The 27,918-nt window shown below is 38.2% G+C and overlaps 1 protein-coding gene across 2 annotated transcripts in view; it reads left to right on the forward strand.

Annotated features, from left to right (window-relative positions):
- Positions 1-27,918, forward strand: part of PREX2 (phosphatidylinositol-3,4,5-trisphosphate dependent Rac exchange factor 2) — a 228,078-nt gene that overhangs the window by 53,410 nt on the left and 146,750 nt on the right. Inside the window, exons 2-10 of one of the 2 annotated variants that reach the window (XM_045861068.1) lie at positions 2,846-2,917; positions 4,233-4,355; positions 5,320-5,334; positions 6,912-7,016; positions 10,303-10,404; positions 13,805-13,966; positions 22,008-22,141; positions 25,321-25,424; positions 27,353-27,502. In XM_045861068.1, the coding sequence (XP_045717024.1) occupies positions 2,846-2,917; positions 4,233-4,355; positions 5,320-5,334; positions 6,912-7,016; positions 10,303-10,404; positions 13,805-13,966; positions 22,008-22,141; positions 25,321-25,424; positions 27,353-27,502 (967 nt within the window). The remainder of the gene's footprint in view (positions 1-2,845; positions 2,918-4,232; positions 4,356-5,319; positions 5,335-6,911; positions 7,017-10,302; positions 10,405-13,804; positions 13,967-22,007; positions 22,142-25,320; positions 25,425-27,352; positions 27,503-27,918) is intronic. The other variant, XM_045861069.1, reaches the window with a different exon arrangement.

The following is a 27,918-nucleotide window of genomic DNA, read 5'->3' on the forward strand; positions in this document are numbered from 1 at the left end:
CATTCAAGGGAACTTGCTTAAAATGCAGATTTCTGGGTCCTAAACCAGTCAGCTGAATCAGACCTTCTGGGGCTAGGCCGGGGAATCTGCATTTAGAAGAAACTTCCCAAATCTTATACACAATAAAAAGTTTGAGAACCACTAGCATTAAAAGCTATTTTCCAGTGCTTATTTTCCATATAGTTGTAGTAAAATGAAGGTGATCTGATTCTGATGAAATTCCGGAGTGGCAAGGATGACTGAATGCAGGCACAAACAGTATGGTAACCCCTCCCATGGCTTCGTGACCATGGTATGGATGCCTGCTTGCCTGCTGTGAGACAGACTGAGGCCCTAATCTCCAGAGTCTGAATGGGCTCCTCAGATACTGGCTGGTAAAGGAGGGTTCTCAAAATGTTATTTATCAAGGAAGACTTACACATTTTGTAAAAAATGTCAGCCAGTTTTTATAAGTTGGCACTCTCATCAGACTATCCCAAATCTGTCTTGATTGTTGTATAAAATGAGGCTTTTGGGAAACATAGACAGTTGGTCAGAAATGCTAGTAAGTTCCAGGTTTTCTTTCATTTCCAGTTAAGCAAAAAGTTCCACATTGTCAGAGGATAAGAAGATAAAGTCAGATAAAGATGTAGTTTACTTTCTTAGTTTATATTTCCCCTTCTAACTCATATTTGATTCACTTTTACTACCTCCTTACTTTAAATTATTGGTTTCAGGATGTGACTGAATTCAGTTTATGAAGAAAAGGTTTATAAATCTAGACTGGAAGTTGAAGCTTTGCTTGCATGAGAGGTTACCTGTTTACTGTGTGGTCAGTACTGAAATGTAAACCAGGCAACCAAATGACCCATGTTATTTAAGACTAAATGGAAAGGGCTAAAGAGCATTTTTGGTACGAGTATGTGAAAAATATTTAAGAAAGACAAAACTAAAATTAAACACACTAATAATAATTAAAATGGCTCTTAAAGTCAGAAAATCCAAAACTTATGTTTCCATTGCTAATTAACTGTAATTTTCAAAAATAGTTCAAGAAATTGTATCAGGTTTTTTAAATAAAAATTTAAGGTAACATCCAATATGTTCTTACTCATTTTATCTACTTCAGCTGAGTTATTTTATTCTATTGAAGCCGTTAGTACTGATATAGCTTTGCTGTTACAGAATATGAAACATGAATTGGTTGAATAGGGAATAAAAATGGTGCTGAAGCTAAAGTTAGGAGTCAGGACTTGTGTGTGGCTTATTTGTTTCTTTCAAGTAGTCTTGGTTTTCTTTTTACAAAAGTTATCACATGCTCACAGTCCAATAGTCTAAAAATGAGGAAGTACACAAAGGTCACTTTCCGACTACCTGGAGGTAACCCCTGCTTGCGTGTTTTTCTCAGGATGCGTGCATACGGACATTACACATCTGTATATAAGTACATATACTGGTATGTATGTGTATATATGTATGTGTGTACATATATGTACATGCATATCAAGTATGCCACTTTGTAAATTTTTTTCACCAAACCTTGGAGGCAACTGTTTCATACACACATATGTATATGTAATTTTATAGCATTCCATTTATTATTATACTTTTTCAATGTGTTCTAAAATCTAAATGTATGAAAGAAATCAAATGACTCCCTTACTGGTATCCATTTATGTTATTTCTGATGTTTCTACTTCAGTGTAATGAATACACTGGAACCCCTTGTCTGACTGTTTTCTTAGGATAAATTTCTAGAGAATTAAATTTGCTGAGTTAAAGGGAATGCCCATTTAAAAACTTGAGATATGTTGTCAGGTTGTTCTCAGAAATGCACCATTTTATACTCTTACTGGCAATTTCTTGAGGGTGGTAATTTTGGAACATTATGACCAGTCCTGGGTTTTGTTAATCTGCTAAATGCTTATTATGCCAGAAATGGGTGCATTACTTTGTTGGATACAGTATCCAGAAGTTCTTTGGAGCTTCTGTGTGCCCTGGGGAGTTGTGTTCTGCTCAGTTATACTCTGACTTGGCAGGCAGTGGGGAGAGTCCTTCAGACAGACAAGGGAAAGAGTGGACTCACTTGGGCACTAGTCAATAGACAATATTTTGAAGTCACAGATTAACTTTGCTGGATGGAAAGTCTCTTCTCCTTTCCTGTCTAAATGTTCTCTTTTAAGGCCCAATATAAATAACTCATTCCACTTTTTTTTTCCTTTTCAGAAATAATAGCTTATTTAGCAATAGGTCAAAGCTCAATGATCATCCAGACAAGTCCAGATCTTTGAAATGCTGATGAACTTATTGGTCTACCATAGGTCAGAGCTGATTCCAGAAATGTAAATTCTGGCTCCCTAAAATGTCGGGGAGTCGAGATACAAAGGGAAGGGATATCTTTCCATCTCTTTTTGAGAAGTCACTTTCTCTTCCCCTGCCTCCCTCTCTCAGGATCTCTCAGTTCAAAAGGGGATAATTCAGAATTTCTGGCCCTTTTGTTTTTTATTAGAAATTCCACTTTTTTTTATTAGACTTTGTTTGGTCTTTTGTGCTTCCTAAGACTTAGAAGTTTAGGAAACAGCTGATTCCAAATGTTTGCCCCAGAACTTCGAGTCTCCAGTGGGTAAATTTAATTCATGTACATGATCCCTTGTGGCCCTGGCCCAAAACTGTAATGGAAATATGATTCCCAGGTAGGAGCAGCAATGCATAAGGAATCCCCCATTTACAATAAAACTATTATATTCAACAATTATTGGATTTTTAAACTTTGGTTTCTTATAAAAACTTTAATTTAAGTTGGATCAACACAGTTATTTTATTAACTTAATGTAACCTGTATAATATCTTTTCTTGTTCCATGCAGGCATTCTTACACCGAATGAACCAGTGGGCAGCATCAAAAGTTGACAAAAATGTCACAGAGGAAACAGTGAAGGTGAGGAGGTACAGTCAGCCCTCAGCCCAGACTCGGGTCTCCCCTAGCTAAAATTCCATCTGGAGGAGGTTTCTTCAGTCTCAGTATAAGTTCTTGTGCCATTCACTTGTGTGGGCAAAAATTAGAAAAAGGAAAGCCAGAGTTTGGGAAAACGACTGGGGATTTAAGAGGATGGAGTAGGAGACATAGTAGAGAGTTTCTTTTTTGCCAGTGGTTTGAGAAAGTTCAAAAAGAGAGAGAAAAATAAACTCAAGACCAAGAACCTTAGTGTCTGTGAAAGGCAGGGCGCTGAGCTCTGTGTCAGACGATTGCTGGAGGTGGCTCAGGAAGATGGGATGGGAGCAGATGCGGCTTCCAGCCTCTAATCACTAAGGAACAGATGATTTGGATGGTCCATTGGTGCAGAAAAGAGAGTCTGCATAATATCTGCAACTCAGAAACAAAAGTATAAGCATTTCTTTTTAAACTTCAGGGAAGGGTGATTTTGAAGAGCTTTGGGGAAAAAGGATGGGAAATGAAGATGAATTTTGCTATAGTCATTGTTACTCAGTTAGGTTGCATAAATCATCATTAATACTTATTTTTGATGCTAACCTGCTATTTTACTTTACTGAAAATAAAAACTTTCCAAGGAATATATAGGCTCTCCTTGCTTTATTTCTCTGTAAGTTCAATACTAACTTTTAAATTCTCCTACCATTTAGTTTGCATGCTTTTGGTTGCAAAAGACACCTATTATTCAAATTGACTTGAAGATACTTTGGTTCTCATATTAGGAGCTCCAGACAGAAGAGCAGGTTCAGGACTGGTATCTCAGGGAAGTTGATTGCCAGGTTCTTTCTAGCTCTTGCCTATTCCATTGAGCTTATCAGCTTTGCCCCTGGACTGGCTCTTCCCATAACTGCAAAATGATCCAAGAACTGTCCAGACAAAAGCATCTTTCCAGAGGTGGAAAGAGCTGTCCATTCCAGGATGCCCTTCTTAGGATCAAAGATCCTGCCAGTCAATCTGCCTGCCCTGTTTTACCTGGAGCCCATTCTTGTTAATGGGGTGGGACCACTATGCTTGGTGGATTCAGTCATTTAGGCTTTCCTGAGAGCCAGGAATAGGTCCTGGTTTTCAATGCTGTGTGGGAGTGGAGAGGATGTCCAGACAAAATTGGTACTCTGCCTGCTGGGTGGGAGGAAGAAATGGATTAGGGATAGATAGCTACCCACTGAAGTTTTCAGCTTGGAAGAGAATACTATACTTGCATAGATTTCTTTTTTTAAATTGTTTCACTATTGCACTTACTGACACGTTCATTTATTTACAGATACTGTTCTCAAACATTGAAGATATCCTTGCAGTACATAAGGAATTCTTACAAGTTGTGGAAGAATGCTTACATCCTGAACCTAGTGCTCAGCAAGAAGTGGGAACCTGCTTTCTTCACTTTGTAGGATAAATTTCTGTTTATTTTAAAAGCTCTTTCCGCCTACATTCGAGGGTTTAGCTTTTGGCCTAGTGGGATGTGGGAATTCAGCATTAGAAGTAAAATCTGACACCAAAAGTTTGGGGTCTTTTAAGGCCAATGAAATCTTCCGGTTGGAGCCAGAAAATGGGAGAGCGCCTCACATCATCCATTTTATTCAGTGAAGAATAAACAGCCTTTTCTTTTTCCCAACAAGTTAGTTCTTCGCATCCTCTGTAGCTTTGAATTCTAATGAATATTCAGGCTGTTCATAATGAATGGATTTTTATGTTTCTCTCAAACATAGAGCATTTCTCTCTTGAGGCAGAAAATTCTTATTCTTTTAATGGCTCGAGGAGCCTTTGATTAGTGAAAACGTTCCCTTGTTAATCAACTGGTGACAAACCTGGAGGTGCGCACACCCGGTCCCCCGAGGCGCACATGTGTCTGTGTCTGGATCTTCCTCCAGGATGGTGTCTCAGAAGGGTGTGCTGAGCAGTGCACAAGAATAAGTCAGGACTTATCTGCTTCACATTATACCTCAGGCTCCTATGGTCATTTTTATCGCTTTGGACACAATAGCTGAAAAAAAATTATGCAATTGATTTGCAAAGTGAAAAGCCACCTGTATGGTGAAAATTGTTTTCAGAACTAAAAAATATTTGTCTCAAAAAAGTGCTATTTATGCCATTCCACTGATGCTAATTTTCAGAATAATAATTTGAATCCATATTTATCAAAATGTGATAGCCCTGGCCAGTGTGGCTCACTTGGTTGGAGTATCGTCCCTTAAATCAAAGAAAGGTTGAGGGTTTGATTCCTGGTCAGGGTACATGCAGGTTTGGTCCCCGGTTGAGGCACGTGGAGAGGCGACTGACGGATGTTCCTCTCTCACATTGATGTTTCTTTCCCTCTCTCTCTTCCTCCTTCCCTCTCCCTCTAACATCAGCAAGCATGTCCTCAGGTGAGGATTAAAAATATGCTACACAATTAATGTTTTATTAAAAAATATGTAAGAGTATTTTGTATCAATTTTTGTTTATTTTGAATTTCTATTTAGTCTTTTATAAAGGTAACTATGTAGTTTCTAAATCTGTATGTAGTGAGCAGTCTCTGTATATGTTACTTTTGCAATCAGAAAATATTCCATAAAGATAATTATATTAACACATTGTTTGCGGGTAGTTTTTATCACGCACACCCATCAACGTAAAATGTATAAATACGTTTCCCGCATACAATGTGTTAAACGGAGAGGCTCCTTGGATGGAGGAAGATGAACTGTGCTTTCCTTGGGTACGGCTGGAAGCCAGGCGTGTTTAGTCCACTGAACGCAGACCATTCGCTTTCACGAGAGAATTCTAGTGTTCTGCCAGCTGGAGTGGTTGCTATCTCAGCTTAGGGCTGTGCTTGGGAATCTTCCACCCTGACATCCATTTCCTCTGTAACACACTATCAATCTGTCATCCATGTATTTAGCTAAACTATTTCTTAAGTTTGTTTTATTCTGGCTCATATCATCTCTTAAAATAAGTAATTCAATATATTTTCTACTGGCTGTATAACGTACACTCTGTTTCTTTCTGCATGTCTCTAAAATTTCAGGGGACACACTTCTGTTCTAATATCTGATCAATATACTTTCTGCCTTCCTCCTTGATTGGTACTTCTCTGATAGATATTGACCATAGATATTTAGAGAAAGTCTCACAGATGGAGGAAAGCTGAGAGATCATAATGGCAAAATTCCTCCTGTTTTGAAAGTATCCTGTCTACAGTATCTGTGAAAGTTGTTTATTTTTTTAACTTGATCACTTGTAGTGGCAGCTCTAATTGTTAGAAAATCTTTATATTAATCCCTGGCCATCACTCCCTTGCAATTTCCACTGATTGTTTCCAGTTTTGTATTTTGGAGTTACGTAAAGTTGTAAATTCTTACAATATGACAGCTATTAAAATGTAGCTAACATTTTCTTATTTTTGTAAACTAACATTGTATCTTTCTGAAATGACCTCTCCTATGTAGTGGCTTCCTTGCCTTATTCACCTGTTGATGAATATTCTTCTGATTTTCAGTGTCTTAAACACACAGCCCAGCTCGGCGCCTGTGAACTGCAGGGCACTGTGTTTCTGGAGTTCTGCAGAAACTGGCACACACATTTCCCTGTACCTAACGTACTTTCTTCCTCTCCCTGCCTGGGAATCATGGACCCCTCTCTCTGGACCCTGCTCTGACGTTATTTCCCTTTTAAAACTGCGTCTGAGTGCTCTCAGCAAAGCTAAGGGCTCTCTTTTCTCTAAGTTGTTTCCACGTGGTTCATTTATGTATTGTTGCACACATCATATTGGATGATAATTAATGTGTGTAGCGTCTTTCCAACACTATTCTTTATGGATCAGGGGAAAGAAATGTATATACATACATACGGCATAGCTTGTAAAATATAGTAAACACTTAATAAAGTTGGTTCATAAACATCACACGGGTTAATATTTCAAAGTGGCTAATAAAATAACTCTCATTCTTACTTGAATTTGCAGAAAGACAAGTTCCGTATCTATGATGAATATTGCAGTAACCATGAAAAGGCACAAAAATTGCTTCTTGAACTTAACAAAATTAGAACCATCCGGACATTCCTTTTGGTAAGAATATTATGTGTTACCATGTGCTGCTATTTGCCGGTAGGCCCACCAAGCACTGAGGAACAGCATCATTGTGGTGTAGAAACTGCTGTGGGGCGGCTCCTTGAACATACCCAGCCTAGGGAGCTAGAGTCCTTCGATAATGTAGGAAGTGAGTTGGGAGAGGCCAGTAGTGGGGAACACTGATAATGCCCTCTCCTGATTGATTCTGTGTTGTCTGTGAATCCCACAGGTTCCTAGTGACCAAACTGTGGAGTGGAACAACCGTCCCCATGATCAAGTTTTAGAACATTTTCATTAACCCCCAAAGTCCTTCATTCCTGTTTATAGTCCATCTCCTGTCCCAGCAATCGTTGATTTGCTTTCTGTCTCTGGAGATTTGCCTTTTCTGGAGGTTTTGTATCAATGAAATCACACAAAGTATACTTCTTTATGCCTGGCTTCTTTTACTGAGTAAAAGGTTTTCGAGATTCATCCTTTTTATAGTATGTATCTATATTCCACTCAAATTTATTGCCGAATACTATTCCACTGGGTGGCTGTACCATTTTGTGTAGTCACTGCCAGATATGAACATTGGGTCAGCAAGTGACAATGACAGTGGTGGACCTTATGGTGCTGCCTATGAAAGCTCATTTCAGAGAGAGAGATTTGTTAGTGTAGAAAAGTCAGGAAATGTTCAGTTTGGGCTATTACAAATAATGCTTTTATGAACACTATGTATTGTACAAATCTTGGTGTGGACACATATTTTCATTCTCTTGAGTAGATACTAAGAGTTGAATTGCTGGGTCATAGTAAGTTCATGTTTAACTTTTTAAGAACTACCCAGGTGGCTATGCCATGCCCACAAGCAGTGTATGAAGACTGCAGTTTCTCTGTATCTTTGCCAACACATGGTATTGTAAGTTCCGATTATAGCCATGCCACTGGGCATGTAGTTGTATCTCAAGGTGATTTTATTTGCATTTCTCTAATGACCAGTAATATTAAGCATGATTTCATGTGTTTATTAGGCATTCATATATTCTCTTTGGTGAAATGCTTTTTCATATCTTTTGTCCATACTTAAACTGCAGTGTTTATCTTATATTGAGCTATGACTTTGCTTTGGGAACAGTTCCTGTATCAGACATAATTTGCAGATATTTCCTCCCAGTGTGTGGTTTGTCTGTTCATTTAAACATATTGTCTTGTGGGCCCCGGCTGGTGTAGCTCAGTGGATTGAGCGCGGGCTTGTGAACCAAAGGGTCACCAATACAATTCCCAGTCAGGGCACATGCCTGTGTTGTGGGCCAGGTCCCCAATCTGGGGCGCGTGATAGGCAACCGCACATTGATGTTTCTCTCCCTCTCTTTCTCCTTCCCTTCCCCTCTCTCTAAACATAAATAAAATCTTAAAAAAATAAAAATATTGTCTTTTGAAGATCAAATGTCTTAAATTCTGTTAAAGTCCAGTTTATTAAATGTTTTCCATTATGGTTGTGCTTTTGTCATTATATTCAAGATATCTGTATTCATCTTATACTTATTTTGATAAATTTATTACTAAGTATGTTACTCTTTTTGATGGTATTATGATGAGAATTATCTTTTTTTTTAAAGTTGACTTTTTTTTTAAGATTTTTTAAAAATTTATTTATTTTTAGGGAGGGAAGGGGGAGAGAGAGAGAGAGAAACATCAATGTGCGGTTGCTGGGGGTTATGGCCTGCAACCCAGGAATGTACCCTGGCTGGGAATCGAACCTGGGACACTTTGGTTCCCAGCCCGTGCTCAATCCACTGAGCTATGCCAGCCAGGGCTTGATGAGAATTATCTTAATGTCATTTTTGGGTTACTCATTTAGTAACCCAAAAATTTAGTATGTAGAAATTTAAATGACATTTGTGTATTCTTATATCTTGTATATTCTATGTTCTTCCATCTTGTGATTTAAATTCATGTATTAATTCTAGAAGATTTGGGGGAATCCTGAGGATATTTTATATATAAGATCATGTCATCTGAGAATAAAGACAATTTTACTTCCTCCTCTTCAATGTAGATGTCTTTTTTTTCCCCTTGCATAGAAGTGGTAAGAACAGACACTCCTGCCTTGTTTCTCATCACTGGGGGACATCATTTAGTTTTTCATCATTAAGTATGATGTTGTCTGTAGATTTTTTTGTAGATGTTCTTTATTGGGTGGGGTTGAGGAAGTTCCATTTTATTCATAGTTTGTTGAGAGTCTTTAAGACCTTTTTATCTTTTCTAATTATAGGTATTTAAAGCTTTGAGTTTTGCCTTATGTGTGGCTTTAATTGCATTCCATACATTTTGACATGTGTTTTCATTTTCATTCAGTTTTTAAAAATGTCTAGTGTCCTTTGTAATTTCTTTGATGCATTGTTTATTTAGAAGTTTGTCTTGGGAGGCAATTCTCCATGGGTCTCGTGTTTCTGCACACTTTCTCATCAGAGGAACTGACTCCCTTTGTTCTGCTCATCTTTTAAATGATGTTTGTAGCACAGACAGTCTCAGAGATGCATGTCTTCCTTCTGTGGAACGGGGAGACATGCGTGCTGCCCTTACAGAAGATCCATGCTCCCTAGCCTCAGGTCCCCTCTCCTGTTGTACCGGTGCACATGTCACCTGGTCCTGTCTGTGTTGTATTGTGGGAATTGGGGCTTGGGAAACTGGCCCCAAAATAATGATACTCGGGCTTTTGCTATTGCTTTGAGGAAAAAAATAAAAACTCTTCCATGTCTCAGTCTAGTTGCATCACTAGTCAATGGCAGAGCACACCTGGAACCCAGTTGTCTTTAGGCCTGTTCTTCTACGAAACACCACTACCTCCTTTCAGAAGGAGGATACATCTATGCATCTGTCTACCCTTTCCCCATCCCTCCGTCCACCCACCCACTCACCCAGCAACCCACCCAACCATTCCATCCATTCCATCTATCCATTCACCCATCTATTCATCCATTCATCCATTTACCTATTTCTCCATCTCTGTCTGCTTTGGTCTTTTCCCTTAGACTTTATACTCAGGAGAATATATGTGAGTTAATTTTCAAGATACAGATCCAAAAACACATTTTGGCTTCCATAACTAATAGGAAAGGCAAAAATATTTCTCTTTCCCTCCTGTAAATGTTGTTTGTGACTGAATGTGATCTTCTCAGAGAAAGAAACTATATGGAGACATCCTTTCACAACTTCTCAGAAGAAAGTTTTATGATGGAAGAAAGTTTTACGGCTTCAGGTTTTAAAAACGTAATCAATCATGTCTGTCTCCACCTAGAACTGCATGCTGCTCGGAGGACGGAAGAACACAGATGTCCCCCTGGAGGGGTACTTGGTGACGCCAATACAAAGAATATGCAAGTACCCTCTTCTTTTAAAGGTATTTTTCATATTTATTGTTGCATTTTCCTTTTACCTGCATATTTTGCTTATAATCTTTAAAATATTTTTTTCTTTTAAATAGTCTGACCTTCTAAAGAAAGGGCATTCATAGGCGTTGGGGTAGGGGAAGGTATAAGAAGGTAAAGGGGGAGAAATGGTGATAGAAAAAGACTTGACTTGGGTGGTAAACACACAATATAATATACAGGAGATATCTTGTAGACTTGTATACCTGAAAGCTATATAGTTTTATTAACCAATATCACTCCAATAAATTCAATTAAAATGACTATTTTGTCACTAATTTATATGTGGAGTAGGAAACAAATCTTTTAAGGAAAGGAACAAAAAGTGTTCTTTGTAGAAAACATACTTGAATTTCATTTAGAGTAAGGGTGTTAGTTTCAAGATAGGTCCCATTAAATACATTATGGCCAGTTTGTATAGCACTTTATCTTCTTTATCTCAAGTAAATTCTCAGTTGGTGTTTTTTTTTTAATTTACTTTAATATTGATGTTAATGAAGTAAAGGTCAGAGTAACATAATTCAGAGCCTTCCTGATGCTAATGAAGTGAAACTCAAAGTTACATAATTCCAGAGCCTGGTTTTAAATCATTAGTACAGGGAATGGTGGGGGTCACATGTGACAGTAAATGATGAGGGTAGAATGACAAGGTCAAGAAAACATTGCCCCTGGGAGATAGGAAATGCTTCATTAATGGTTGTAGGGACATTGCCTCCTTACAATGATCAACATTCCATTATGAAAAACATATTGTAAAACATATTATAAAACATAATTATTATTTATACTGCAGGGGCCTATGAACTGATGAGAACAGTTCAATGTTTTTTGGAACTGTTACCTCAGGATAGGCAGTTTGGTGTGGTGGTTGAGCACATGACAGAATTCTGAGTTCAAATCCAGAGTGTTTTGCTTATAGCTGCCTGACTAAACACATAATCTGATCTCTTAAAGCCTTGGGTTTTCACTTGTGAGTCAGAAGGGTAATGATGATGATGATGATGATGAAGAAATTATAGCATATACCTACAAGAATATGCATATGTATGTATATGCATATCTGTATGGTTATATAGATGTGTATATAAATTATTATGTAATAATTAATTGAACTATTTAATATAAACCATTTAGCATAGTATATATTTCATAAATGTTAGCCATTATTATTCATACATATTTTATTCTGATTGATTTTAACATATTAATTACTACTTGGTCATCCAAATTTAAAAATACTCAGAAATGCTATAGACATATTAACTGGTATTCTTATTGATTTACTTTCTAAGAAATAAATTTTATGAATTTGAACTAAAAATTCCCTTTTTACTATGACTTTTGCCAGCTACATAAATTGGGTTTCTATGTAAAATTTCATGGAAAGGATCTCTTCTTATTGAAAAGAAAGTCAAGTTGCTTGGGAAAGCGGACTCACATCTCAAGTTCTGCAGAGTTGTCACACAGGCAGGAGGATGGGAGGGCTGGCACGGATGTGCCTGCTGTCCCTCAGGTCTCTTTGGACCTCTGACAGGGTGACTCAGATTTGCATGTGTGCTTATCACTGCAGTTACTCCTGGCCCAAATTTCAGAGTCCCAGGGATTTGTTTGTTTTAAAAGTCAGAAAGCATAGTGATATTAAGAGAAATGCTTTATATTGAGTGGTTGTTCTAAGTCACTCATTTCTGATAAGGATGATCTCAGGTGTTTGAGCTGGCATTTCAAAAGCTAGAATCATGGATAAGTCCTTACTTAGGAAAAAAGAGGCTATTTCAGAGCACCTTTGAGCAGTGGGAAGATGACATCTTTTCCAATTTTGGGGAGATTATTTTCACAGAGAAACATGAAGAAATGTTTACCTGTGTAGTAGATATGTTGGTGTTGATATTTTTCTTTCTGGCAGTAGCAGCTGAAAAATTGTGCTGGTGTTCTCTTTGATTTTGGAGGGCTTTATTTACTCAGAGAAAAACATTATGGGGTTAGGCTGTGTTTTAAAGAAAAGATATGTTGGTCTCATCTGTGGAGTTTGAAATTATTGGGTTGGCCCATCAGAACAGGGTGCGTGGCAGGTAATTGAGAGAAGATTGTACTAGTCATTGCTCTCATTATTTCACACGATTTAAAGTCCTGTCTAGACTCCACAGATACTCACCGGGCACAATGCCACAGGGCTCCAAATCTCATATCTTGCAAACTGATTTGCTCTCTTCACATGATTTACAACTGTTTCTACTCATCAGAATTTCTGGAAAAGGTCGCCTATCTCCTTTATGTATTTGTGATTCAGCATAACATTTTAGACCTTGTCTTGGGAGTGATTTAACGTGAGTGCGTTTGGGGCTTGCTCTGAAGAACAGAGTCTGAACACATTGAATGCAGGGTCAAAGTTTATGGCAAGTTTGTGAAAAATAGCAGACCTCCAGAGAATATAGCAACTGCGTATTTTCCCACTGTATGTTAAAAATTAAGGAAATTCTTAGAGCGACTCGCCTCAGGACTTCTGTAATTGTGTTAGTTGCGTGGTGACGGCAGTGCAGTAAGGAAACAAATGACTAATTAAAAAGCAATGTGGTCACAGCCGTCTAGACTGTGGGTGAAAATGTTTAATTTTGTGTTTCTAAACAACTAACAAGCCCTTTTAATGTATTTACAAGATTAAAGATCACTTTAGTTCTGATATCCTGAATGGAAAAAACAAACAAACTATGAATAACAAGCCAACAAACCCTGTCCCAAAACAAAAACAAAAATAAAGTTATTGAAGGGTGTATGGCAGTTTATTCATAGCAGAGAATGAACTTGAGTATTTTGTGAAAATGGCATAAATTGTTCTTTTAATGATGGAATAATGTGGAATTTATAAATTATTCTGCTAGTGTATAAGGCATTCTTTAAAAGTTTTACTTATGACATGTTTTTGTAGTTTCTTCAAAAATTATTAGAAAATAAGGCACTTAAATTATTTTTGAAATTATGGCCCATATTCATTTAAAGATTTACTATTCTGTTTAAGTCTCTAGGAAAATGAAATTAACATACAAAGATGTACTTCTGTTGGACCCAAAGTCAAACTTATTTAAAAAATTACATGCTGCAGGTGAAATATTTGACAATTTGAAAAGAGAACTCTAATTTTGTTTTTAAGAACAAAATAATTTTTCAGGAAAAATTAAAGTACAAAAATGTGTATTACAGTAATAACACATAAATTGATTCAGTCTTTTGCTTTTTATCTCAGTCTTGGTGGAGTTTGTGATGTCACTTCTGAAAGTGGCTCTCACGATCTTTGCAGTTTTCATTTCCTGGTCAGTCTGAACCTGCTGTACCAGAAAGCTGGAGATCAAAGGGTGATTTGTTTTTGTGTATAAACAGGAGTTGCTGAAGCGGACTCCAAGGAAACACAGTGACTATGCAGCGGTGATGGAAGCCCTCCAAGCCATGAAAGCCGTCTGTTCCAACATAAATGAGGCCAAGAGACAGATGGAGAAGTTAGAAGTTTTAGAGGAATGGCAGTCTCACATAGAAGGCTGGGAGGTACAGTCACTGTTTCAACAATTAAGCTTAAACTGGTTTTGCTATTTCTCATGCTGTGTGTAGAATGGATTGGCATTGGATGGAACCATAAATGGTCGTTTTCCTAGATAATGCTAGGGGGCTTTAAGTATTTCTGAAAAGTGCTGTCATTTTTATTTTTAAATATTTTTAAAGTGGTAGTTAATTGGCTTATCCTCAAGCTTTGTAAGAGAGTCAGCCAATACTGCGTGGGTTATAAGATTTGATACTTCAGTATTTGTGCATTGGGTTTATTCTTTTCTCCTGTACTAACTGTGGTCAAAAAGCACATAGCCTGAATCCTGGAGTGAGTACAGAGAGAGACTAAGGCTCCATACATGTGCCGTGATACTATTTTCAGACTATAAATTAGGGGTGCAATGATAAATTTCATTGTAAGCTGACTTAGTCTCTCTAAATTTGAATTTCTTCATTTCTAAAATGAATGAAGTAGCTCTGATGTGATTTTTAAGGTCCGTTCAAGATGACAAATTTTATGGGTTCATGATTTATTAAAGAAAGATTTTTTATAAATTATAAAAAAGTCAATGAAGAGAGGTATTCAGAATCTGTAATGTGTTTTCAGCTGTGGTAACATTGAATCCCATTTACTTTGTGGGTTGGAGCCCTATATTACTTTAGTGCTACTTGTAGGACAGACTAAAAATTTCTGTCTTTCGGTTGTCTTATTTAGATGAGCATGGGCTTTGGACTGGGATACATTTTTATTGTTGTAAAGTAAGCAACTATCATAATATTCTTAAAATATGAACAAGTTTTAAAGTATTTCTAACCAAATACTGTATCACATAAATCCAAGTAGCTTTTATCGTTTGGGCATTATAATGACTAATTTGTTTCTTATCTTCAGTGTATTGGTTTCCACTTACATCTAAAATTACAGCCATTAGATTTGCGAAGAAATCTCAAACTTTGACCTCAGGGAATTCTCCTCTTTATCCATTTTTTTCCCATGAATTTTTAAAAATGAATACTGAGATCTGACTTAGCTTCCTTCTCATTTATATTCTTCCATTTCGAGTGTCCAGGGTGACCCCCATTCAGCACAAGTGCTACTTATTCCAATCAATCAAAACGGTCATGTGTTTTACAGCTGATTCATGGTGATAATTTCCTTCCCGGGGAGTGGTTGTCCTGCTGGGCTGAGAAAAATGGACTAAAGTTTGCTTTTGCTGTCTGTTGTCACTGAAATACTGGATGAAACATTGAACTTGCTTTAAATTGAAGGATTTGTCGGTGATGTTTGCCAGGCCTTTTACCAAAACAAAAGCCCCACAGTCTCTGTTCAGCTCTTTATGGAAGTGGGATCTGTGATATTTTTGTTTCCTACTCATACAAGATCCCCCAAATCAAGTCTCCTGTAGAAATGAGCGATTATTTAAAAAGTATTGATGTTTCTTATACGGTACACTCTGGTTACTCCAAGGAAGAATGTATGGGGGCCATCGTGTGTCATCTGTGATCTGTAGCAGTGGGTGCCTCGACCTCACCAGGCTCGCTGGGTGTAAGTCACTGGAGAGCAAGGAAAGAGCGTTGATACTGAGGAAACTGGTGGGAGGAAATCAGCTGTGACTTCAGCTCCAGCAGGAGACAATATGAATGTTGGACCCCCAAAAGAGTGGCAACACAGAGTCTCCTTGAGGAGATTTGAAAGTGATTGCACAAGTCCCAGCCACACAATGGTTTGGAAGTTTGGGGACTTCAAGGGACTGCAGGTTGGAGCACAGCCCTGCCAGTTGGCTGACAACTTGTGTTAAGAACCCGATTTCTCATCTCAGGCCACCACCTTAGAGAGGCAGGGCACACTGTTCGAGTACTCAGCCTGGGCCTCCTTGGAAGATTAGGAGCAGCTGCTATCTAATGGGACCTCTTGTGACAGAGGTCACAAGACAGAGGGACACAGTCTCCAGGATGAATCCCAGCTCGGGAGGGAGTGGGAACGGTTGGCTAAAGAGCTTTCTTTGGATTGCTAACAGGTTTGTTCAGTTTACAGACAGCTTTGCATCTGTTTAGAGTGGCTCTCCTGGGGTTAGGGCAGAGCCAAGGACAGACACGTCAGTGTGGCATGACAGTCATAGGACAGAGTTTCTCAAAGAGTTTGGAGGCTTAGAGTCTTGAGCTGACCTTGGGAACCAGCTCCTCTTCTAGCTCTTTCCATGACCTCCTGCACACCTTTAGGACCACCTTAGACATGACTCCTGCTCCAGTAACTAGCATTCTCTTGGATGGGATCCGAGTCAGATATGCCAGGAACTTGCCTTATTTCCACTTTAGGGGAATTGTTATTTCAAATAACTTACTTAATTATTTAGGGTCTTATTTCCCCATTCATCACATGAAGGCTTTTTACAGTCGAAATCTCTCAGGTAAACTTGCCTATTCCAGCAATTAGGTCTGTTAGCATTTACATAGTGACTGCCACCACAGAAGGTCTGTAGGTGCTGTAATTGCTCATATTTGAAGTATAGCTTTTATTAATATAATTTATGATATCTCAGTCATATATCTTATCCAACATTCCAAACATTCCACAAGATATTCTACTAAAGGTAATTGTAGAGCAGTAATCACTGCTTGAAAACCTATTTATTAACTGTTAAATCAGGGTCATTGATTCATTTTGTAGAACAGAACTGTTCTTAGTCCGTTTTTTGGTGGATTGATAGTATCGTAACTGTAGTATTATAATTTTTGGAATGATACTGACAAAAGAGTATCAGTAAACATTATATCTTTAGTAATGCATCTTTATATCCTTGATATGATTGATCTCTCAAATCAGGGAAAACATCACAATAAAAGATCAGAGGGTGAATTATTAATATATCAAGTCTTGGAAAAAATTAGATTCAAGAAAATAATTGTGATTTAGAAAGTAAGAAGAAACAATAGAAATCTGACACCTATTGCTTACCTTGTTACATGGAGAAATACAACGCTGCAAGACCGTTGAAAAATCGCCTCTTGGTGGTTTCAGAATCTGTTTGCTGTGTCCATTGGATGGAGTGTATGTCTGACAGTGTCTCCCAGTCATGATCTCTTGTTATTTCGTGACTGTGAGGCTTGCAAAAGTTATGGTGAGACCTGTTTCTTTTTGTCTCCTCTCTGAGGTGATTTAGCAGTACGATTGGCCTACATTGAGGTAGACTTGATTTATAAATAGTCCTTGTTATTTAAGGGTAAGTGGTTTGGGGAAAAGACCACTGAAAGTGAATCCACATAAAAGGGAGTGCAAAATTTCACATGTGGCACAGGGGGAAAGTTTGATTGGGACATTATCCTAGTGAAATGAAAATTAGTTTATTAGTTTATTTTATCTAGTATGTAACAGGATTTAAGTTATATTTTCTGTTAATAATTTGAATCTCAAAAAGAGTGAATCAAATGCTAAGTCTTCTTTTGGAGAGGGCATACATTTTCTGACAAAATTGTATAATAAAGCAATGTGATATTCTTTATTTCACATTCAACTTTCCTAGTAGCTTTAAAGTATTTTTTAAAGAATATTCAAATGCTTCATTAATTTTCTCAAGAAATTCCTTTGATATTGAACCCATTCTTCTATGGGCGCCCTTCGGCTTGTCCCTCTTGTCCGCCTTCTGCTCCTCCCCGTGGAGGGGAGCAGCGCAGGTCGGTCTTTTCCGTCGCTGCTGCTGTGTGAGGGAGGAAGTCTCAAGGCCTCTTTCATCGCTAGTCTTTCCCCAGATTAGGGTTTCCTCTCAGCAGTCACTCTTTGTGTCTCTGATGTTGACATTCAGCCTTGAATTGACAAGATAAATGAGATAGCCCCTGGTATTAAGCAGAGAGAGCCGATAATGGGGTCAGATAATCAGTGAATGGTTTCATATTACAATGATTTTTGCCACCTTGTAGCTGCAAAGAATCAGCAATGAACTGTTGAGCAATGAATCAGCCACCTTGTAGCTGCAAAGAATCAGCAATGAACTGTTGCAGTTCTTCATAAATTATGATTTTAATGTTTAAGAAACATTGGAAATTAGAAAAGAAACCATGAAATAATAAATACACATGCTTCTGATAGCCTTTTCTGGCTCTTGACATTTTCTGAAAGTATACTTTGGCACCAACCAGGTGTCCTCTCATGAAATTTAGCATACTTCTGCATTAAATTCTATAATGCTACATTGAAATTGAATAGTTTTTCATGTATACTGACCATATAATTAATTGGCAGCCTGTGATATATTTCAAGTTCTAGACTGAACTTTAAGCTTTATTCAACTTAACAATTTAGATTCCAAATTGCTATTATTTTGTTGCTGGATCCTGTAACCTGAAGCACACACAGCAGGAAGAGAGGCTGGTGGTGAGCAGTGGGGCCCCAGTGGGCTGCTCTGGGTCCCCGTCTGTGACTGAAGTCATTGTGTGCTTTACCCGTTCAGACTGATCTCAGCCATACTGCAGGGTGATGTTTACATGGTGTGCTTCATAAATTCACAGAAGGCAATTACTGGGGAATGAGGGAAGCCTGAAACCACAACAGGGAATGAACTATAGCATTAATGATAAGCTTATATAATCATAAACACACACAAGCCATCCCTGACTAATCACTGTTCACTCATACCAACCCTCATTTTATTGATGTTCTGTTCTTAAAATGATCACACTGCATTTAATTGTGCTCACATTTCCATTTCTTCCACTAGTGTACGTGTTTCATGGGAGCTGGGGTCATGTCTCAAGTTCTGGGTCCCAGCATCTAAGACAGTTTCTGACACATAGTGGATTGAATGGTAATTACGTGCAGATATAATTACATTGTAGTTATGTATTAATTGTTAGTGGCTTCTTACTATTTTTGGATACTCTTGGCTGTTTTGCTTAATGGCAGTGATTCTGACATGGTTCTCTTTAAAGTCCAGTATTTGTTTCATTATTCTGCTACTTTGATGTTCTGTAATAATCTGTAGCATCCTGTTCTGGTTTATGGCTCACAAATACACAAATATACCTTGTGAGTTTCTTTCCACTTCCTTGTGGTTATAATTGAACACCCTGAAGTTTGTTTGAAATTCAGTCATTGTAAAGGTGTACTACTACAATGCAGGTGCTGTTTCTCTCATGAACATTTACAGGTGGGCTCCTCTCAGCGTATTTCACTGTTTGCACTGTGGGGCTGGTGGTGATGGAGAGGAATAAAATAGGTGCACAGCTTGGGATAGAAAGAGAGGCTTCTGGAATGAGAGGGGCCTTGATGAGTATGTTTTCCATCACTGGTCACATGTTTATTTATGATTACTTCCTACCTTGAACTGTCAGCCTGCCTCCTTTCGTGATCTAATGAAAGCAGTCATTCATGTAACTTCCTAGTGGGGGGTTTTACAGTGTTTAATTCAATATGTGTAATTCAATGCAAACAAACCATCTCTGACTTTACATCATCACTTTAGCTTCCTAAAGGGAAATGTACATTAATTCTAGAAGATAAAAGTACATCACTTTGGTTATATTTTAAGGAACTGCTAACAGACAGCAGGACTCCGAATCACAGAGAGTAAAAACATTATTTAAAAGTATCTGTTAAATATGCACATATACTTATTACATTATATGTAATGGCTTTGGGGCAGTTCAAAATTAATGATTTTTGCAAAGCCCTCTTATTTTTAAAAGTAATTCTTTTTTCATATCTTACCTCTCAGATGTTGGTTTATGGATGTGATACACCAGCACCCTGTTCCAGGAGTTTATTATTCTCATGGGCTGTACATTTTTCACGGTTGCAGTTTTTTCTCAGTGCAAGAGTCTGCTTCCCCTGACAAAGGTGTGGTGACCCATGGAACAGTTTACAAAACTAATTTAATTCAATAAACATTTTTTTCTAAAACTTTAGCATTAGGAAGACCAGATGTCAGAGGTTTACACCAGGAGAAAATACTCAGCACATTGGCATGGTATAGAACTGTCAAAACCTGACCTTAGTGCTCACCTAGGTATAAGTGTTTATTATATACATGGCTGTTCAGTGACTCAATGTGGATTTGTGAAAAATATATTTAAAAATTGACATCAGTGTTCAAAATAAAGACAAAATACTATCCAGATTTTAAAGCCCTTTCTGCAGATTTAAGTGAATATTCAGTGGTGATGAAATATTCCGTGGGGATGGAACACACTGGAGGTGTAACTGTGACCCCAGAATGTGCGATGACACCCCTTTGGGCCTGGGCAGGAGAGGCAGCAGGGACTGCCTCCAGCAGAGACGTGTGCTCACCTCTGTCTCCGTTAGCATGGTTGTGGCATTGAACACTTGAGCACCTGAGCTCAGGTAATCAAGCCTCCCTCCGCAGCAGTGCTGCTGAAAGTGTTGGTGGAAAACTCTGTGCATCAGCACCTGCAGGATGGCCTGGAGGGTAGTTCCAGGCTAAGTTTTAACTAGCCCATCAGGTGTGTCTTCTACACTCTGAAATTTGAGAACCATTGTCCTAGAGGCTTTGATCTCTTCCACAGAGCTGCCTGGCTTGATTTCCTAGCTTGTTCATCCGATGTTCTCCTTGTAATAGGCTTTAGTGCTCCTGACATTTAACTCACAATCTAATGCTTGTAGCCATATCTTATTTCAGGTTTAGAGGGAAATATCTAAAATTTAAAATGTATTTGTAGCCCTGGCTGGCATAGCTCAGTGGATTGAGCAGGGGCTGCGAACCAAAGTGTTGCAAGTTTGATTCCCAGCCAGGGTACATGTCTGGGTTGCAGGCCATGACCCCTAGCAACCGTACATTGATGTTTCTCTCTCTCTCTCTCTCTCTCTCTCTCTCTCTCTCTCTCTCTCCCCCTCCTATCCCTCTCTGAAAATAAATAAATAAAATTTTAAAAAAATTTAAAATGTATTTGTAATATATATACTTAAATTAGCATAATAACACTGTCTTAATTAACTTCCCTTTAGGAAGTTTCTTATTATAGTTATGAATTGTCATTTTAACTTAAATATTTATAATTGATCAGAAAACTTATATCAACTAGTGTGGAAATGTGCAATCTAAAATTCATGTTCTGAGTTTTAAATATTAAAAATAAAAATTAAACCATTAAGTTTAAAAAAAATCAGAAATTTACCCCCAGGTTTAAGGAGACCAGACATATTTAAAATGGAAATATTCTTGTAGATAAAGCACATTTAACAGATCTCTATTGAAAATATCCTTTTTAAAAAATCTGACTCAGTGCACCAGCTTTGATCGACTACAGTATTTACAATGGCTCAGAGTAGATGTTTATGCTCAGTTCACACAGCAGTGCATTGCCTGTCCTACTCAGCAGGCGGTTTTCCTGCGTGAAGGATTCAGGGGCACAGGCTCCTTCCTTCTTGTGGCTCCATTGAATTTTGAGTGGCTTGCTCTTGTGTTAAGAGTCAGTCTTGTCACTAAATCATGACTTTAGCGGGTATGCAAGGCCTATTTAATGACTGTGTGTCTGTGCCAAGTTTTCATAAGTATGGTGAAAAGCTCTGTGGAAGGTTGCTCTCTTTAAATACATAGATTTTTTTCTTTTACTTCTTTTCTTTTTCCTCTCTATCCTAGGCCTGGGTCTATAAATTGAGTCCTGCTAAAAATTTAAACATTTTCTTATTCTTTGCCATGTGCCCAGGGAGCTCTTTTCCCATACCAGGAAAAGAGAGGAGGAAGAAAGGACTATGAAGAACACTAATGTTATGAGCCAGTTTGAAATCATTTCCTTTTTCAAGAACATAGGTAACACGCACCACAGATGCTAATGTATGCGTGCATATGTAAAATAGCTAAGAGAGACCCAGAATCTCTCAGCAGCAGTTGTATCATCTGAGACCAAACACAAGGAGAGTGGAAGGGAAGGAGAGCTGAGTTCTGTGTATAAATACTTGTGCTGTTTGAACTTTCATTCTGTCCATGTATTGCATCTTCAAATAAACAAAATATGCTTTTAAGGAAAAAAAGAATTACATATGACAGTTGATACAAAGTGATCAAACCTCATCTCCATTTTTTTCCCGGCTCAGGGGTCCAACATCACCGACACCTGCACTGAAATGCTCATGTGTGGAGTCCTGTTGAAGATTTCTTCTGGGAATATTCAAGAACGGGTGTTTTTCCTTTTCGACAATCTTTTGGTGTATTGCAAAAGAAAACACAGGTAGGAGGGTACACAGGTAACACTTCAGAAGTTTTGTCCATCTCACAGGTCTCACCTTTTCCTCTGTGGTTGGTCCTGGGAACTCGCGGTCTCGTCTGCAAACTTCTACATGCTCGGTCTGTCCCATGACTGTCCCCTTCATCTTCTGATGACACCTAGCTGAACTGTGACTGTGACCGTCCACCGATGACACTGCCTCCCCAGGAGCCTTCTGGAGGCTCCACTAAACTGCTCATGTGAAAACCACCATTGACCTCTGTTTTCTAAGGAAGTGGTCGCTTTCCTGCTCTGTGCGTGTTTTCTCAGCAGCATTTAGCTTAATTTGGCACTTCTTCCTTCTTAACACACTTTCCTATCTTTATTTGGTACAAACTATAGAGCACAAATCGTGAAGCACTGAATGAGAATGTGGTGGGTCCAGTTAGGAAACTACCATTGTCACCCAGGGAGCAGAAACTGGTGGGCTGGGCCAGGGTAGGCGAAGAGATGTGAGAAGATTTTTGTGTTTTAAATGAAGAATCAGTGAGGTTTTCTAATGGATTGGATGTGGGAGGATGAGTGAAATATAGGACCCAAGGCTAACGCCTGTGGTTTGGAATCAAGGAAACTAATGTATAGGGACAACTGGGAGAGGAACAGTTTTAGGAGAGGAAATACAGAAATCTGGGTGGAGATTTTTAAGTTAATACTTTTTCAATTATACTTTACATTGAATATTATTTTGTATTAGTTGCAGATGTACAAAATAGTGATTAGACAATCATATACTTCACCGAGTGTTCCTCCTGATATTTCCAGTACCTGACTGTCACCATACACAGTTATTACAGTATTATTGATTATATTTCCTATGCTGTACTTTATATCCCATGGAGAAATCAAGAATTCTATTTCTTCCATGTTGCACTGGCTTTTTCTCCTTCCTAGTTGCTCCTCCCTCTGAGTTCTACATGGCCAGGTTCCTTATGTCTTGTAGATCTCATTTAAATGTCATTTCTTCAGAAATGTCTTCCCTGACCACCCTATCCAGGGGAGCTTCCCAGCCACCTTATCAATATCTGCGAAGTGTATGCTGATACTTTCTCCATAATTTATTTGTTTATTTTCTACCACTTTTATAAGATTAGGCTGTAAGGTTCGTGAGAACAAGGGTCCTGCTACTTTTTCATTACTGTTTCCCGGAGGCTGGAGCAGACCTGTTATGTAATAGATACTCAAGAATTATTTGTTGAATAAGTGAATAAATGATTGAATGAACAAAACCCAAGCAAGTCCCTGGTATAGATTAGCCATGGTTAAATAATAGAATGTATTAATGTTATTGATGTAATTGCTGTTTGTTTTAAAGCATAGATATGATTTTTTTTCAGAAGGTACTTGTTGGATAGGGTCAAACTTGTGAACACTCTTGTCCACTCATCCTAATGACCATTCGAACACATACTCAGGAAGGAAGTCATAGACTCAGGATATGCAAGTACTCAACATTACAGTATAGAGTAAAATTCTTTTCAAGCCATTGGCTTTTTAATCTTTAAAATTCAGTAGAGCCGTTTTCTGAAGGGACCCAAGGTTTGATTGAACTAAATGTTACAGTACCGATACATGCTTACTAGAACTTCACATTGACTTTTACCATCTGCAGGTCAAGTGAAATATAAAAAAAGCCTGTACAGAGTTAACTGCAGAATCTCAGAGAAAATTAATACTTTGGAAAATAGGACCCGATGATAGATTCCAAACCATGATTACTTGCCTGTGACTAAAACTGTCATCGAGGATATTAAGCTTTTCAAAATATGATTGGTCTTAAAATGATGTATCAACTTATAGGAAATTCTTTTTTGTAGCACACGATGATACAATTTCCTACCTAAGAGAATGTGCAGCTATTGGCTTCTTAGTGGGCTTTGTATTCTTTATGTTTGGCCTCCAGTGATGCCAACTTTTACAGTTACCCTGCCCAAATCCTGGTTTATAGCATTTATTTTGGCTTATTAATGAGAGGCATTTGGAGATCGCTTTCAGAATGAGCATGAAAGTGCAAGATCATGAAGGCTTAGATCATGAGGATCATTTAGACAGCTAAGCAGGCATCTATACTCCTTTCCAAAGAAGGAAGTCAGGGACTGTGAAGATACCTCGTGTTACCTCCTTGCACTCCATGGCGGGTACCTAACTACAGAGGAGGAGAGGAGAGGGAACACTGGAGTTGGTGCACAGTTATGTAGTGGCTTTTGCTGGTGTGTCTGTGCCACACAATAAATGAATAATGATTTCAACATGTTAAATTGTTACCTAGACTGCATCAATAAGTCAACTTGAATAGTTCAGGGCAATTGCAACCTCTTGAGTGACTAGGTAATCTTTAATCCTCTTGAACCATTCCTTACAATCTTCCCTTTAAATTTAATTGAAAAGATTCAGTTTTTAAAACAATCTCTCCTGAATATTTAGTGACTCAACTATAAACACACACAATATCTAATTCATTATTACAAATGCTCACCTGTAAACCTGAACTTTGTAAATTTTTGTCTTATATACTTGTAAAGGTTAAAGGCCAGTGCCGAACCCACTATATGCAAAGTGTTGGAATGTTTTGAACTATTTTGAGAGTAAATAAAACCTTTTTGAAGGAACATAAATGTATTAAGAGAATTACTAATAAGTATACAGTTATATTCCATATAAACAGTATAGGAAAATATTTTCAACTGGGTAATGCTTAAGAACCAGCAGTTAACATCTTTACAGAGGGATCATAAGAACTAACTGAATTTTACTAGGAAATTACCAGCTACTTACTAAAAAACAAGAACTGAAGGTGAAAGAAATCACAGGAAATTTTAATCCCACTATTAGTGCCTGTCAGAGTTTGACTTGGCACCATTGATATCCTATATTGAGCAAAAGTACATGTTTACCTACCCACCTCATATTGTTTTGAGCCCAGAGCTTCAGTTTATTTAAAAAACTAGAAATAAGTCAACTCTCATAAAGCAACCAGTGCTGTTAGGAATGGCAGGACACAGATAAAAAACACCAAGAGCCTAACATTTGATACCATTGATTGAATCAGTACCTCTTTTTCAAAGATTTGCTTACATTATATTGCTTCAATATTGTTTTCCATTAAGTAGAGTGATAGTGATTTTGTGATTTCCTTCCTTTACAAGACGGTTGAAGAACAGCAAGACATCTACAGATGGACATCGATACCTTTTTCGTGGCCGGATCAATACTGAGGTGATGGAGGTGGAGAATGTGGACGATGGCACAGGTGAGTGAGGAGATTTACAGTGAAAGGCTTGATGGTAAACTTCCTTGTAAGACAGACTTCTCCCCTGAATAATTCACATACAGTGCATCAGAGCTTAGAAATACTTCATTAGGTAGAGCAGTCAGAGGAAAAAGGCGAAAGGCAGAGAAGGACTGTTGTCGTAACAGGAGTTTATATTTGGCTGAAATACACTGACATTAAACACAAAGATACAAAGAAGTAGCTCAGTAGGAACAGCAATGTGCAGAGGCACGCACAGCTCCTAGTCTGGAGAGTGTGAATGCAGAAACCAGTTAGTGAGTGAATTGATTTTCTTTAAGTTATGCAATGTGTTATAAGCATGTATGTGACATTGTGTTTCTCTAATATATTCAGTGTAGAATATAGCAAACTCTAGCTTTAGTTGAACTCTACATACATTATTAATATAAACAGGTTGCTGATTTGCTTGTACAAGAAAGTTGTGCGTGGAGGTGGTCTGTGTAACTTTAAGTGCTCATTTTAAGTTTTTACTTCACAGAACTTTTGCTCTGTAGGCTTGAAGGTATGGAAGTCATGATTAGTCACAAATTTTAAGTAAAATGAAGTTAAAATACATTACTTACTATTTGGAAAAAAGTCTATAATATAAATGCTTAGTTAATTGAATCACTTTTCCCAATGGTTTTAATTAGAATTTCAAAGGTATGCTTCTAAGAGGAAAGACAAGATAATACAAAATATATTAATTGTTGATAAATGACTTTCATTGCCATGTAGAGAAATGTTTTTGTAATAGTTTAAACACGGGGTTGGGGTGCAGATTAGCACTGCCCCCCCAAACCTTTGTTGTCATTCCTGGGTCTCAGAGGGGAGCAGGGTGTTTATAGTCTGTCAGGAACACAGGTTTTCAAATCCTCACCTGTGTGCCATTCCTTTATCTTATTGTTAGCATTCCAACCAACTTGTCCAGTACTTAAAATAGTGAACTGTGGTTGCTGCAGGTATGAGAAAAAGACAGTCAATGAGCACAATTCAGGTGATTCCTGAGACAGGGCACTTGCCTTGGGAACAAGCTGTGCTGTGGAGATGATCCTCATTGGCTGATGGCGGGATAAAGGGGTGGGGCTGTCAGTCTGCAGGGACAGGGAGAAATCTCACACTTGCAGCCCCTTTCTGTGCTGCAGACTTCAGTGCAGTTGCAGACTCCCATGATCACATATGGGACCTGGCAGGCTACCTTTCCATGACAGGGTGTGTGCACATTAGTGTGTGTAAGGTGGCAGTAGTAGCTCATTTTATAGCTTTCTGAGGAGACCGTTTAATGACACTTAGAATGCTACCTGTCTGAAATGTGAACAACTCTCTTGCTTCTGTAACCCGAATGCTCAAGAGAACATCCTAAAGCCCGCATTTTGCTGGACGTGGAAGTGAGACGGGGAAGGCAGTCAACTCTTCACGTTGTTGCTTTAGCAGTCTGTTTGTTTTCTTCCCTTTTTTCCATGACAGCAGAGCTCCTGTGTCTCACTTCCTTCCTTCTCCCTCAGATGACCTGGTTGTCAACATTTATGCCAACTACCCTGGTTGTCTGAGTGAATGTTCTATTGATTACTTGGTTACTGAGCTCATGGGAAACTGGAGCACTAGATAAAGATGTGTAAGAATCTAGGGCCTTTGGAGGGATGGGCATAAAGTGCTGTCCTCGGTGTGTCTGTGTCAGATGTAGGGGAGCGAGAGCCTGTGAGGGGCGATGTTGGGAATTGTTACCGGGCATGGACTGCATTCAATGTACAAACATTGTGTTAATATTTTTGTTCTTCAACACACACATATAAAGCAAACACAATGTGAAGAATTTATTGGCTTTGGAACTTTTGTGAATTGAATGATTGCATTGATATGATACTATATATAATATTTGCTTATTCACCTTTGCCCTTAATTTCCAGCCGACTTCCATAGCAGTGGACACATTGTGGTTAATGGATGGAAGATACATAACACAGCAAAAAACAAGTGGTTTGTGTGTATGGCAAAAACACCCGAAGAGAAACATGAATGGTTAGAAGCTATTTTAAAAGAAAGAGAAAGACGAAAAAGTAGGTATATGCATTGGGTACTATTGTACATTGTGAAGATTCTAACTTAGCAGAAAAGCAGATAATGGGCAAAAGTTATAAGACAGTAAACGGTACTTAATATTCACTTGAATTTTCTGTGTGATGTAAGCTGCATGCTTAAATATTTTCTGAATACTTTCAACAGTTACTTACTAAAATAAAAGACAAGGATAACCTTATATAGTTAGCAAAATAAGTGTATTGTGACTGGCAGTGTTTCTTTTTTAGTAGTGTCTTAGTCTGTTCAGGCTATAACAAACTACCACAGGCTGGGTCACTTACAAACAAGAGAAATTTACTTTTCACAGTTCTGCAAACTGGGAAGTCCAAGATCATGACACCCGCAGATTCTGTGTTCTGTGACAGGCCACTTCCTCATATGAGGACTTCTTGCT

This window comes from Phyllostomus hastatus, unplaced genomic scaffold, assembly GCF_019186645.2.
Source record: "Phyllostomus hastatus isolate PE091 unplaced genomic scaffold, TTU_PhHast_1.1 phas_scaffold_21, whole genome shotgun sequence".
In the NCBI taxonomy this organism is placed as follows: Eukaryota; Metazoa; Chordata; class Mammalia; order Chiroptera; family Phyllostomidae; genus Phyllostomus; species Phyllostomus hastatus.